Below are 14,445 nucleotides of genomic sequence, written 5' to 3'. Positions count from 1 at the left end.
CGAGAAACAAATAAACAAATCAAAAAATGGGCAGAAGATATGAACAGACACTTTTCCAATGAAGACATACAAATGGCTAACAGACACATGAAAAAATGTTCAAAATCATTAGCCATCAGGGAAATTCAAATCAAAACCACACTAAGATACCACCTTATGCCAGTTAGAATGGCAAAAATAGACAAGGCAAGAAACAACAATTGTTGGAGAGGATGTGGAGAAAGGGGATCCCTCCTACATTGTTGGTGGGAATGCAAGTTGGTACAGCCACTCTGGAAAACAGTGTGGAGGTCCCTTAAAAAGTTAAAAATTTTCCTGCTGCTCCCCATGCTTGCACTATCTCTTTCTCTCTGGCAAATAAATAAATAAAATCTTTTTTAAAAAAAGAAGTTTCATGTTTTTGGAAAGCTAGGAATTTGCTAAGTGAAATAAGTCAAGCAGAGAAAGACAATTATCATATGGTTTCTCTCATCTATGGAACATAAGAACTAGGAAGATCAGTAGGGGAAGAAAGGGATAAAGAAAGGGGGGTAATCAGAAGAGGGAATGAAGCATGAGAGACTATGGACTATGAGAAACAAACTGAGGTCTTCAGAGGGGAGGGGGTGGGGGAATGGGATAGGCTGGTGATGGGTAGTAAGGAGGGCACGTATTGCATGGTGTACTGGGTGTTATATGCAACTAATGAATCATTGAACTTTACATCAAAAACCAGGGATGCACTGTATGGTGACTAACATAATATAATAAAAAAACATTAAAAAAACACATCTAAATATATCATAATCTCATTGCTGAAAACCAGTGATAGAGGAAATGTGGAAGACAGACAGAAAAAAGATACATTAAATACAAGGGAACAAAGAATGATTGTAGACTTGTCAACAGAAACCAGTACAAGCCAAAAGTCAATCAAATGTCATCTTCAAAATGCTGAAAGGAAAAGCTGCCAACCTAGATTTCTACATACAACAAAAATATCCTTAAGAGAAATAAAGAATTTTTCAGACCAAAGGAAAAAAAAAAAGGGAATTTTTCACTAGCAGACTTGCACTATAAGAAATACTAAAGGAAATTCTTCAGATGGAATGGGTATGATACCAGAGTGATATAACTGAAAGGAAATAGACACCCTCATAATTAGAGTTTAAGATTTCAACACGTCCTTCAGGGAAAGTAAAAAAAAAAAAAATCAGTAAGGTTATAGCATGGATAACACTTTGAACCAACTTGACCTAATTGCTACGTGTTGGAACATGCCTCCCATCCACAGAAGAATATTCATTCTTTTCTAGGGTACAGGGAACGTTTACAAATGAAGACCATATTCCAGGCCATAAAACAAGATTCAATAAGTTTAAAAGAATTTAAATCATACAAAATATATTCTGTGATCATAATGGAATTGCAAGAAATCACTTAACAGAAAATCATCTGGAAAATCTCTGAATATTTGGAAATTAAATAGCACACTTCTAAATAGCCTGTGAGTTAACAAGGAAAATACAAAATATTACACATATCAGCATCTCAAAACATATCAAACCCAACATACCAATTTTTGGGATGTTGCAATAACAGTGTTTAGAGGGAAATTTATAGTGTTAAATACTTAGAAAATAATAAAGATCTAAACTCCTAGCAAAAGAAGAGCAAAGTAAACCCAAATAAAGCAGAAGAAAGGAAATAAAGATAAAAGCAGAAATCAATAAGCTAGAAAACAGAAAAGAGAGATTGATGAAACCCATGCTGATTTTTTCTGATCAGTAAAACTGGTAAACTTCTGGCCATACTGCTTAGGTAAAGAGAGAGAAAACACTGTTTAATGATACTAGGAATGAGAGAGATGGCATCATTAAAAATCCTACAGATGTTAAGTGGACAGTCAGGAATATTCTAAACAACTTGGTGACAGTAAACTGAACTCAAATGAAATGGAAAAAGTCCTTGGAGGAAAAAAAAACTACCAGTGTTCACTCAAGAAGAAATAGATGAGGGCTGCCTGGGTGGCTCAGTCGGTTAATCGTCTGCCTTCAGCTCAGGTCATGATCCCAGGATCCAAGGATTGAGCCCCAAGTCGGACTTCCTGCTTGGTGGGGAGTCTACGTATCCCTCTTCCCTTTGCCCCTCCTGCTGCTTGTGCTCTCGCTCTCACTCTCTCTGAAATAAATAAAATCTTTAAAAAATAAGAAATAGATGAGTTTATAACAGTTCTCAATCTGTTAAAGGAATTGAATTTGTAGTTTGTAACTTTCCCATTAAGAAAGCATCGGGCCCAGATGGTACAGGTGAATTGTTCCAAACACTTAAAGACGAAATAATACCAATTCTACACAGACTCTTTAAGAAAATAGAGGAGGGAACTTCCCAACTCATTCTGTGATCTGATTATTATCCTGATTCTAAAACCAGACAAAGACTTAAAAAAAATTATTAGACCACAATTTTTCATGAACATAGACTTAAAACTCCTTAAAATATTTTAGCAAATCAATATATAGCAATATGTAAACAGGATAATACATTACAAATAAGGGGTATTTGTCCCAGGAATGCAAGGTTGGGATAACATTTGAAATTAATATAGTAACAGATTGTAAAAGAAAAACAAAACAAAATAGGTTATCTCCTCAAATAGATGCAGAAAAAACAGTTGACAAAATTCAACTCCCATTCATGGTAGAATCACTCAGAAAACTAGTCTGCCAGTTTTTATTTAGTGCCTCTTGGCTTCAAATTACTCTTTTTTTGCCCGGGTATGATATTGCAACATTCCTCCTTTGCCAACTGGTAGGTACAACGTCAAATTATCTTGGGGCCGGCAGGTAGTATATGCTGGAGAAAGAAGAGTCATCTTTTCCTAGTTCCAGTGTGTCTTTTTCTTTTTGCTCCTGCCTGCAAAAAGACACTCAGTAAGTTTCAGCAGTGCTCCAGCAGTGAACTTCCCACCTCATAGGCGGCTTCCTGAGTTCCACCAGCGCACCTGCTGACTTCCTTGCAGTTTCCTAATGAGTTTGATGGGCACCCCACATGGCTCCCCAGATTTCAGCAATATTCCCCGCAAGTAGTTTCCTACTGGGTTTCTGGCAGGTCCAGCCAGTGTCCCAGATGGTTTTCTAGGAAGTTCGAAACAACCCCCACCACAGGCAGCTTGCTGGTGAATTTCATCAGTACGCCAACAGACTGTTCCCTGTCTGCCAGCCTTGACCCACCAACTATGAACCAGATCCATCCCCAGGCTAGGACCACACCTCCTCCAAAGAAGTCTGAATCCCAGAGTTTGGGAGCATCCCTCCCTTCCAAGTTTGTTCCTTATTGGAGTATTCTCCCTCAGCTCTAGGGTGATACTCTTTAAAGTTCTCTTTTACTTCCTCTTAGCTAATTCCTTGTAAATAGTCACGTTTTATATTAAGCTCTCCTTGTTCAAGTTACCATGTTTCTCTCTCCTGTTTGGATCCTGATTGATACAGAATTGGTACTGGTAGGAGCCCCAGGAGACAGACCCTCCAAGAAGGAATTTATTTTTATTTTTATTTAAAGATTTATTTATTTATTTGACAGAGAGACAGCCAGTGAGAGAGGGAACACAAGCAGGGGGAGTGGGAGAGGAAGAAGCAGGCTCCCAGCGGAGGAGCCTGATGTGGGGCTCGATCCCAGAACGCCGGGATCATGCCTTGAGCGGCAGGCAGACGCTTACCAACTGAGTCACCCAGGCGCCCCCCTCCAGGGAGGAATTTTAAATGTGGTTGTGTTCTCAGGCTTGAGCACAATGCCACGTTCCTTCCAGTGGGAAGTAGGATGCTCGTGATTCATGACAAGAAGTGGCATCACAATGTAATCACAGTATCAACTGTGGTTGATCGAGGTGAAGTGCTAGCTGCATCAAGGACCTTGGGAACCCAAATGACTGCTGCCCTTGACCTTTTTGGCAGAGGAATGATGGTTACAAACACCATGGCGTGGAATGGATTCTCCTGAGGGTACCAAGCACTTTAAAAATCACCTGGTTATTATTATTATAAACCAATAAAACAAGGCTATAATAACACTTTTCAACACTTATCGCTACCTGATACAGACATTTGCTAATAGAAAACAGTAAAAGAAGGAAACATTAATACAAAATAAAGGCCAAATAAAAATCAGTTGAAAGTTTGAAAGATAAATCCACACATTATTATTTGAAATTTTCACTCCTAAAATGAAATTGTAAAGTACAAAAAAGTATCACTTGTATTATTTGATAGTTTTGACTTTGGTAACAAGTATTCCAGACATTAAAAAAAAAAAATTCGTGTTGCCTTGATAGGCCTCAAATTGTTAAGTTTGTGTCCAAAAACGTCTTCAGATCGGGCATTAGTCATTGGTCATTTGAATAAGCTCGTTTTCTTTTTTTAATGGTGAAAATATGTTGTCTCCTTGCCCTGATTTTGGTTTTGCCTTTGAAATCTGTATTGCTTTTACTTCAGATTATACACCAGTTTCTGATTTCAGGTTGGAGCGTTCCACAATAACGTTCACTTCTCTCTGCATTTCTTCTATTAAAGGATTTACAAAGCACTGAAACTCATAGCATATACTCAAACAGTGGAAAATGCCAAAGGACATTGCTGGGTAGTATTCAAATAGCATTCAGATCCCCCTTCAAGGTTAACGTCATTACATAGAATCACACATCAGAACTGCCAATTTAAGGACTTATTTAGCCTTCAACACCTGTGATTTTGGGAGCCTACCACTCATAGGATTTATATAAAGTATAAATGCATCTAACCACGCTAATATTGTATTTGCAAGAAGGACTCACTGTTAGCACAGAGGGCCTTGACCTCACACTTGTAGCTTGGGAACAGCTGCAAGTAAGACTGACGAGTGGATTGTGACTGCTGCTGTCCCACGTGCTTCTGTGCTGGTGCCTGGAAATGTCAACTTGACCATTCGGTTTCACTTGTCAGTGTTTTCTGCTCTTGCTTTCAGTTGATGTCTTTAGAGTCCTTCAAATCAGTAACAGTTCTATGTCAGATGATTAAGCTTTAATTCTCCCAGGAGAATTATAATATTTTTTTCTCCTCATCTTCCCTATCAACTGATTTTTCTGGGGATTTAGAAAAAATAAATTGGCCAAGAGACTTCAAGGAAGAATCGCTACATGGAAATGCTGATCTAAATCAACTGTAGCTCTCATCTAGGAGTTGGTGAGAATGCAAAGTATATTTACTTTGGGACATTTTCTTTTAAACATACACTTACTATATGACCCAGCATTTCCACTCCTAGGTTTTAACTCAACATAAATTTAAATGTATGTCCACCCAAGGACTTTTAAGTTTATAGCTGCTTTATTTATAATGTCCCAAATCTGGAACCAGCCCAAATGCCCATCGATGGTGAACACATAATCAAATTTTGGTATATCTGTACGATAGAATACCACTTAGCAATAAAAGGCTATTGAACCACATCATGGCTAGATCTCAGAAGCATCATGTCAAGTGAAGAGGCCAAGTAGAAACCACTACTGGAATCAGTGTATGATTCTATGTATATGAGATTCTGTTAAACACGAAACTACAGTGACAGCAGATCAGCAGCTGCCACAGGGTCAGAAGAAGACCTTTAGGAGTGATGAGTCCCAAGACTCACAGAATTGTACCGTCAGAATGAGTGAATTTAATTGTCGGTCAGTTACATCCAAATGAAGTGACCAGATGGGTTCCCACAATTGTTTTCTTTTATATCATTAATAATTGACACATGACAGTTTACAGAAAGATATTTATAATAGCATGTAAGCATTTGAAATACCTAGAAATTAATCTCTAAAGAAGTGTAAAGACTTCTGTAAGATAAAATTAAGGGGCCATAAAGAAGATCTGAATATGCTGACCGATTTCTTGTTCCTGGATTAAAGATTCAGTATGATGGACACAGGAGTTCTCCTCAAATAGGTTAATAGAGTCATTCTAATCCCATAAAAATTCCAGCATTTTTAACCTATTTCTCTGACTCCAGGTTTTATATGGAAGGGCTGTAAATAGAAAAAATAAAATAGGTGGACTTGTTCAACTATATACCAAGATATATATATAATATATATAATAATTATAGCACCATGATAATGGTGCAGGAATGGTCAGTGGATAAATGGGAAGTAGTAGAAAGCCCAATAACACAACCAGTTATATGTAACCATTTCTATATGAGATTTCTATGACAGAAGTGACATACTGATCAGAGGAGAAAATAATTAACTTTTCAATAAGGGTGTTGAATAGCCATCTGGAAGAAAAAAGAAGATGGACTACCACCTCCTGTCAGACCGAAAAAGATCTATTTTAGTGCATTAAAGTACTAGGTGTGAAAGGCAAAGTTGTGATGCTTTTCATGAAGAATATAGAATATATTCTATATTCTATTATATATTATATATAGAATATCTCCTGAGGAAGGATTTCTTCAACAAGACACAAAAGCATTAGCTATAAAGGAAAGGATTGATAAATTTGACGATAATAAAATGAAAAACTATCATTAAAAGACCATTAGAAAAGATGAAAAAAATCACAGAGTGGGAGAAGATCCTGTCCGTTCTGCTACAACTTTTGTTTCTGTAACACAAGTAAGTTCATATATGATTGGTAAGTAGGTGGAATAATGATGTCAATTTAATGGAGGCAATATGGGTTCTTACTCCATTTTCCCCAGCAAGCCAGTGTGTGTGTCATCCAGTAGCAGCAGGTGAACAGAATATACAAATATAGCTGAATCTTGCATGCACCGTGCATGATGCCCATTCACCTCGATTTGGCCTCTTTTCTCAATTTAGACATGTGCTTTATCCTGCAAATCAGTTATTGCATCTTTTGCCTTATTTTCATTATACAGTAGCTCTAGTCTTCCTTATACCCCCTTCTGTCAAGCTATCTTTTCTTTTTTAAAAATTGTTAAAGACAAAGTATTTTATTTCCTCTAGTATTTTTATTAGGAATTTAAAATATCTTTTAAACTTAGTATTTTTAATTAGGGTTGTTAGTGATTTTGTTAGGCTCTGGTTACAAAGTTGCAATAGGTTTTGAGAAATCCACCCTGACCTTGTTTTCTCGGTAATCTCTACTATTTGGGGAACACAATTTTGCAGGAAGTACTGTTTCTAGAAAGCATTTTTTTAAAAAGACTTATTTATTCGTTTTAGAGAGAGAGCACAAGTGGGAGGGGCAGAGGGAAAGGGAGAGAGAATCTTAAGCAGACTACGCTGAGCACAGAGCCCACCGTGGGGCTGGAGACCATGACCTAGGCCGAAACCAAGAGTTGGATGCCCAACCGACTGTGCCCCCATATTTCACATTTTTGCAGAAACTCCCCCTTTGCAACACATATATCTGACAAAGGACTGCAGTGCTTTATCAATAGTTAAAGTGTCTACACTTTAACCTGTCTACAATTGGATTGTATCTTACAGTAGATGGAATCTTTTGATTTCACTTGCCAGGTTTTTTTCTTTTTTAGTGATAAAATAGTGGTGCGTTTTAGAAGCTGTTGATTACTTAGATTTGATGAAGTACTATAGTAAAGAACCACAAATCAAGTTTTAGAAGATAGGAAACCCAACAGAGGCATGGCAAAAGCTTTGAACAGTCACTTCACAACAGGAGAAATCTCTATGGCTAGTAAATATTTGAAAAAGAACATAAATCATCACTGATCTCATAAATCAGTTGCACATTAAATACACAGTGAGATGCCTTCACATGTTGGCAGAAGTTTAAAAACCTGGCAAGTGTTAATGTGGACATAAAAGGATGCATATGGCGTGATTCCATTCATATGAAGTTACAAAAGAGGCAAAACTAAGCTGTGTTGCTTAGGAATGGATTACCTAGTGGGTTAAAAGAAAAAACATTTTAAAGAAGAAAGGAAATCATCACCACAAATGTCAAGATGGTAGGTACTTTTAGGGGTGGGGGGAAGGAGAGATTTATGATTGGAGGCATGTATGAGGGGCTTTTGGTCTCCCGGTGATACTCTGTTTCTTCAGTTGGATGGGTTTGCTTTATTATTACTTGTTAAGCTTTACATATATGTCTTATGTGCCTGTCTGTATATTTCAGAATAAAACAAAAAGAGGGGAATGATCAGTTATATCAAATGTTGTTGATAGGTCAGGTAATATGAGGACTGAGACTTGAGCATTGGGTTAAGCAAAGTGGAGACTCCTGATGAACATGGGAGATTGTCTCAGTGGAGTGATTGGGGCAGTGATCTGATTGGAATGGGCTCAAGAGACAGTTGGAGACTGTGAGTAAATAGAACTCAGAGGAATTTTTATGTAAAAAGGAGAAATATAGTAGGGACTGGAGGTGATATAGAAAGCTTTACATTAAATATATAGAGTAGCAGCAGAATATAAAAATAAATTTTCTGGAATGCTGAAGGCACTAGGGTAGGGTAGATGAAAGGAGAGAACTTTTTATGCGTAAGGGATTACACATTTTTGGAGAGAGGATGTGAAAATTTGTAATACCTATATTTGTAGAGAATTAACATTTAAGCTCCTTTTTAAGTCTTGGAAATATATATGTGTGTCACACGTAACATTTCATATCTACTAATGGAAAGAATCATGAACATCACCTTGCTTAACACTACTTTGCGGAGAGAGAATGAAGCCCAGAGGGATTAAGTGCTTGCTTAAAATCGTACCATTACTAACAATCCCAGACTAAAACACAGAGTAGCTCCTGCCCCTTGGATCAGTGCTCTTTTTGTAGTATTATCTATGAGATTGTTTGCTCTTAAATCGGGCTTTTCAGGTTTTATATAATCGGTATATTTTATAGTAGAGTTTATTTGGATAATATTTCGATTAGCCTTTGCTGCATAACAAATCGCCCCAGAACTTAATGCCTTAAAGTAACCATCATGTATTATTTCTCATGAGTCCATGAGTTAGATGAGCTCCACTGGGACCGCTCACGTGGCTGCAGTCATTGGCACCTCCACTGGGGTTGGAGAGGCTAAGATGGCCTCACTCACATGTCTGGAACCCTGGTGTTGTTTGTTGACGGGGGCTCTCATTGTAGCATAACCTGGACTTCCATACTTGGTGGTGGAACCATTCCAAGAAAGCAAAGATGGAAGTCTGGACTCCTGAACTTGTACAACATTACATCCTCCACATTAAATTTTTCAAATCTAATCATAAATCCAGTCCAGATTTCAGAGGTGAAGCAGTAGGCTGCCCATCTCTTGATGAGAGGAGGTACATAATATTGTGGCCATGTTTTTATATCACAGATAATTATAAATTTTAAATTTAATCATTAAATTTATTTTCCAATGTTAATTTTTAGTTAATGTGGAGCTAAAAGCTGTTGATTTGGGAATCTAATAATGTAGTTTAGCCAATGCATGAAAAAACAAAAATTTGACAATGACAAAAATATTTTAACAAAAAGAAAGTTATGTTTTCCAGCTTTTTTTATCCTCTGTGATATAAAACAGATAAGGAAAAGCTTATCTTTTTATAAAAAGTTGGGTAAGAACAAGGGGGAAAACTTATTGAATACGATCTTTGTTGCTTATAGTATTGGCTAAATCATATTCTGAGATTGTTACTATTAATGTTTTATCATCTTTGTGGATTTTTGTCATGTTACAGAATATAATAGAATGTAATGCAACTAAAAAGTAAGAGCAATTAATAATTTTCCATTAATTATAATAATAATAGCATATTTCCAGGTTGTGTAAAATTTGTGTAAAATTTCACATAATTTACTTGACAACTGTCTATATTGAGTACCTACTATGATTCTTTCGGTGTGCTGAGACTTGGGACTATTACTTTGAACCACGTCGACATGATTCCTTCATGTTCCATCTCAGGTGGGAATCAGGGAAGGTTCTCTAAAGAAATTTCTTAAGCCAGGATGTAAGGGATGAGTAGGAGTTAGCGGAGGTAAGAGTGGGGAAGGGAAGAGGAAGTCTTCCAGGGCAAGGAATGATTTGGACAAAGGCCTTGTGGAAGTAAGCAAGTGCAAGGAACATTAAAAGAACAACAACAACAACAACAAAAAACCCCAGAAACAAAAAAACTATTATGGCTAAAGCCTAGAATGTGAAAGGGGTGAGGCAAGAAAGAACCTGAAGAAGATTTTTATGCTAAAGATCATGGGAAACCTTTGATAGATTTAGAGGTTTTTTGCTCAGATGTTTGTTTTAGAGAAGTCACTGGCTGCAGTCTGGGTAAGGGGCATAGCCAGGGAGAGGTAAGGGTTGACCCTATGAGAGCAACAAAACAGACCATAGATCATGATATGAATTAGGTGAGCGTGAGAATGAAGAAAAGTGTATAAATCCTAGAGGTATTGAGGAGATAGAATCAACCAGATTTACTGACCAGATGTGGAGTAGAGGGAGGAACCCAAGATGGCGGACTCTCTGCCTTCGGGCCTGGAGCGCCATTAATGACTAGGGAGCCTAAGTGGAAGAACAGGTTTGGGAAGGCACTCTTGTGCAGGATTTGCTACAATATCCCAACTCTGTTTTGAGGCTAAATACTCGGGTCTCTTTTTTATATTCTCTACTATTTGAAATAATTTTTCTAGCATCAGTTCACAAAAATGTTGATTCATATTCAGTAAAATTCAGTCAAATGTAGCAATGTTGCCATAACCTGAATTTATACTTTTGATCTGAAAGATTTTACTTTAGTGTGAATTCCTTGATAGGAATTTACTATTCTGTTGCCATAGTGTATTTCATTGAACAGTGTACTTATTAAATTTTTGAAATCACTTGAAGAGAGTAACAGCTGAGAAGCAGTATGTGAATACCTATCTTAAGCCTTTTATTCATTAAACTAAAATAATTTCATAATTCATATTTGTCCAAATTTTAAAACTATAGTACGTTAAAAGAACTTTGAAAAAATGTTTCTCTCTTCATTTATACCAGGGAAGAAAAAAATACATAAGGTAGCTTGATAAAAATGAAATCTGTGTATACCTGAAACTGATATTGTATGTCTGCTATACTTCAATAAAAAAAAAAAAAGAATAACTGTGTCCCCCAAAATAGGAAGTCTTATTCGTAGATTTAGCCTTCCTTCAGATGTTAAGTAGTGATTATTGAGGTAAAAGGATGAACCGTTGTGTCTTAGAAAGTTAAGCTTCCTTTGACACTAGAATTCTTTTAGCGTTTGTGGTTTGAATTTCATAGCTATCTGTAGATTATATTAAAGTGTATTTATTCATCCTACATTATTGTCCTATTTTCACCTAAAAATGTTACCTAAAATTTTCTGATCCTCATTCTAAAAGGTACCATATATTCAGTAGTGTGTTTCTCCAATGTGTTCTCTATAGACTGTGTTTTCTATTAGTCTCAATATTTTGTAAGTTTAAAGCAACCTATTTTTTTTTCTTGTTTTTTTTCCTTAGGCACTACAAGGGCCCCCAGGGATGGGGAAGTACCAGGGGTGGACTATAATTTCATTTCTGTTGAACAGTTCAAAGCACTGGAAGAGAGTGGAGCATTATTAGAAAGTGGAACGTATGATGGTATGTCCCCAAATATTGACAACAGCAGCAACCCAGAAAACTATCTGAATGGTTGGAATTATTTCAAAGGAAATTTAATCAGTAAAACGCCATTTTTTAATTTTTATTTTATTTTATTTATTTATTTTTTAAATTCTATTTTTATCTCATAATTTCCTTTATGGGATTCCAATGCATAAACTCTCAAGAGATTATTTTTTTTTAAAAAAGTTGTTTTCCGTTGGTCTTTGGGAAAGTTTTCTTTTGGTTAGCCTGTTTGTAATTTACTACCTAAAATGGGATTAAGTAACAAGCAGAAGCGTTCCATCATATTATAAAGCTGATCGTGAAGAATATACTGAAATCCTTCAAAACAGCCGGTTTGCATATTTCATAGTAATTCGTATTCATCATATGAGCTCAACAAGTGTTTGTTGTTTGCTTTGTATTTGTGGTTAGGAATCCAAATGCCGTGCACTTTTAAAAATCTATAGCTCGGCTCTCTTGGAGCAAAGAGAATATAGACGGGGGGAAACAACAAAAATGGAGTAACTGGTTTTCTTTTCGTATCTCTTCTCTACCCACTTGGTCCTAGGAGATAGAGACTTAAGATCAGTTTCAGTTCCATCCTTTTTTCTCCCTTACCTGACGCTCTTCACCGGCAAGCTTGTCCTCTCCCATCCACGCTATGCTTCTCCATCATTGCTTTATCATGCTATTAGAGTTGCCTTTTTCACGAGCTTGGTAAAAGCCGCATCACATCTTTCTCAGTATATCTTCAGTGCCTAGAGATGGTGTTCAATAAACACTAACCTTGAATTCAGCATATCTACGTATGCACTGGTGTTCTAGCCAAAAGAATAATTCTTCATAATTTCCCTCGTTAGCCGCACCCTGGGCTCAAAATGGTGGAGTCATCATTTACTCCCTCCTCTTCCTTAGCGTTTCCATCTGCCTGTCACTAAATCTAGTCATTTCTTCCTCTGTAACAGCTTTCACGATGCCTTTCTTTGCATTCTCACGCCACCTCGAAGGCTCTGGACAAGCTCGTGTCTGGGCTACTGCTGCTGTTTCTTCCCTCTGCCCAACCCGCCTGCCCATTGCTATCCTGCTCTCTTCCTCCAGCGCTGCTCGGCTTGCGTCTCTCCTCTTCACAGTCTTCTGTGATTTCCTTTTTGCCTGCTCGCTTGGCCCCCGCTGCGCTTTCTGGGCTTAGCTCGCACAGCTCACCATTCATTCATTCATTTGATCCTTCTTTCATTCATTCAGCAACCCATATATTAAGTACTTACGACATGCCAAGCGCTGTCAGAGGGACTGGAGATACTCTGGTGAACAATACTGAAATAGTACTACCTTAATAAATCCTATATCTGAGTAGGAAAAGCAGTCAGGAAACAAGCAAAATCACTATAAAAGGAGATGTTATGAAGGAAACAAGAACAAGAGATTTAAAGAAAATAGTAGAAATGTCTTATTTAGCTAAGGTGGCCAATGAAAACTTCTGAGAGGAAATGACCACTAGTTTGGTTTTTTTTTTTAAGATTTTATTTATTTATTCGACAGAGATAGAGACAGCCAGCGAGAGAGGGAACACAGCAGTGGGAGTGGGAGAGGAAGAAGCAGGCTCATAGTGGAGGAGCCTGACGTGGGGCTCGATCCCATAACACCGGGATCACGCCCTGAGCCAAAGGCAGACGCTCAACCACTGTGCCACCCAGGTGCCCCCCCACTAGTTATTTTTTATTTTGATGCCAATAGCCTGCTCTCATTCACCTCCCTCTTGGAGGCAACCATTCGGATGTGATTAGAATGTGTGCTTTTGTTCGTATGCATTCTCGCTAAATGAGTCATGCACGCATGCATGTAGTATTTGCTTCTGGACTGTGTTCTATATTGCATTCAGTTTTCAACTGAGTAACTCAGTTATTCCAGTGTTTTTTAGGTCCATCCATGTCGCTGCCCTGTATTTACACGCAATTCATTGCTTTTTTTAACCACTGCGCAGTGCTCCATGTTGGGAATTTACATGTAATTTATTGCTTTTTTTAACCACTGCACAGCGCTCCACTGTATTCTACTTAACCTCTCTTCTAGTAATTGACTTCCAGATTGCTTCCAGCACCCCCCCCATCACAGACAGAGCTGCAGCATCCTCTTCTTCTAGACCTGTGTGAGGATGTCCGTGGCACGTATACCCAGGGGCAGAATTGTCGGGTTGTAAGGTCTGCAGGTGTTTAATCTGATGGAGTCGAGGGAGCTGTGCAGCCGCATTCCCGCCAGCCGTGCCGGAGGGGTTGGCTCCTGGAGTGGCTAGAGTTAAGGATTCCATGTCCTCGTTGTCCCGCTTTATCATTTTGCCAATCTGATGGTTGTGGAAATGGTATCTCCTTTTAATTCTAGCTTCTCTGGTAGTCAGAGAGGTGGAACAGCTTTTCATATGCTCGCTAGTGTTTTGGGCTTCCACAAATTGTCTTTTCATTTGTTTTATACATTTTTTTTTAAATGGGAGCTCAATCCACATTCCAGTTTTGCGGACATTCCTTAGAGATTTAGATATTTATTTAGATATTAATGCCGTATTGGATATAGATATTTTCTCCTGTCACTTCATATGCTTGTCTGTGTGTTTCTTCGTTAAGCAGAAATCCTTAATTTTTGTATGTCAGATTTATCACTGTTTTTCTTAGGGTTTGTGCTTTTGAAGTTTTGTTTAAGAAGGCCTTCTCTGTCCTGAGATCACAAAGACATTCTTCCTCATTTTCCTCTGTTAAGTGTAAGAACATGGGAGATGACAAAGTGGCATATTATATATTATTAATTGCTGTTGTTAAGTTTAAAGGAAATGCAAAATGAAATGTACCATTTCACACCCATCAGATTGACAGAAATTTTAAAGTCTGAT

The 14,445-nt window shown here is 37.7% G+C and overlaps 1 protein-coding gene across 1 annotated transcript in view; it reads left to right on the top strand.

Annotated features, from left to right (window-relative positions):
* Positions 1-14,445, top strand: part of MAGI3 (membrane associated guanylate kinase, WW and PDZ domain containing 3) — a 231,753-nt gene that overhangs the window by 147,171 nt on the left and 70,137 nt on the right. The window contains exon 3 of the mRNA XM_008697782.2: positions 11,442-11,561. Within this exon, the coding sequence (XP_008696004.2) occupies positions 11,442-11,561 (120 nt within the window). The remainder of the gene's footprint in view (positions 1-11,441; positions 11,562-14,445) is intronic.

The sequence above is a fragment of the Ursus maritimus genome, unplaced genomic scaffold (assembly GCF_017311325.1).
Source record: "Ursus maritimus isolate PB19 unplaced genomic scaffold, ASM1731132v1 scaffold_12, whole genome shotgun sequence".
Classification (NCBI taxonomy): Eukaryota; Metazoa; Chordata; class Mammalia; order Carnivora; family Ursidae; genus Ursus; species Ursus maritimus.
This window is presented reverse-complemented; position numbering and strand designations above follow the sequence as displayed.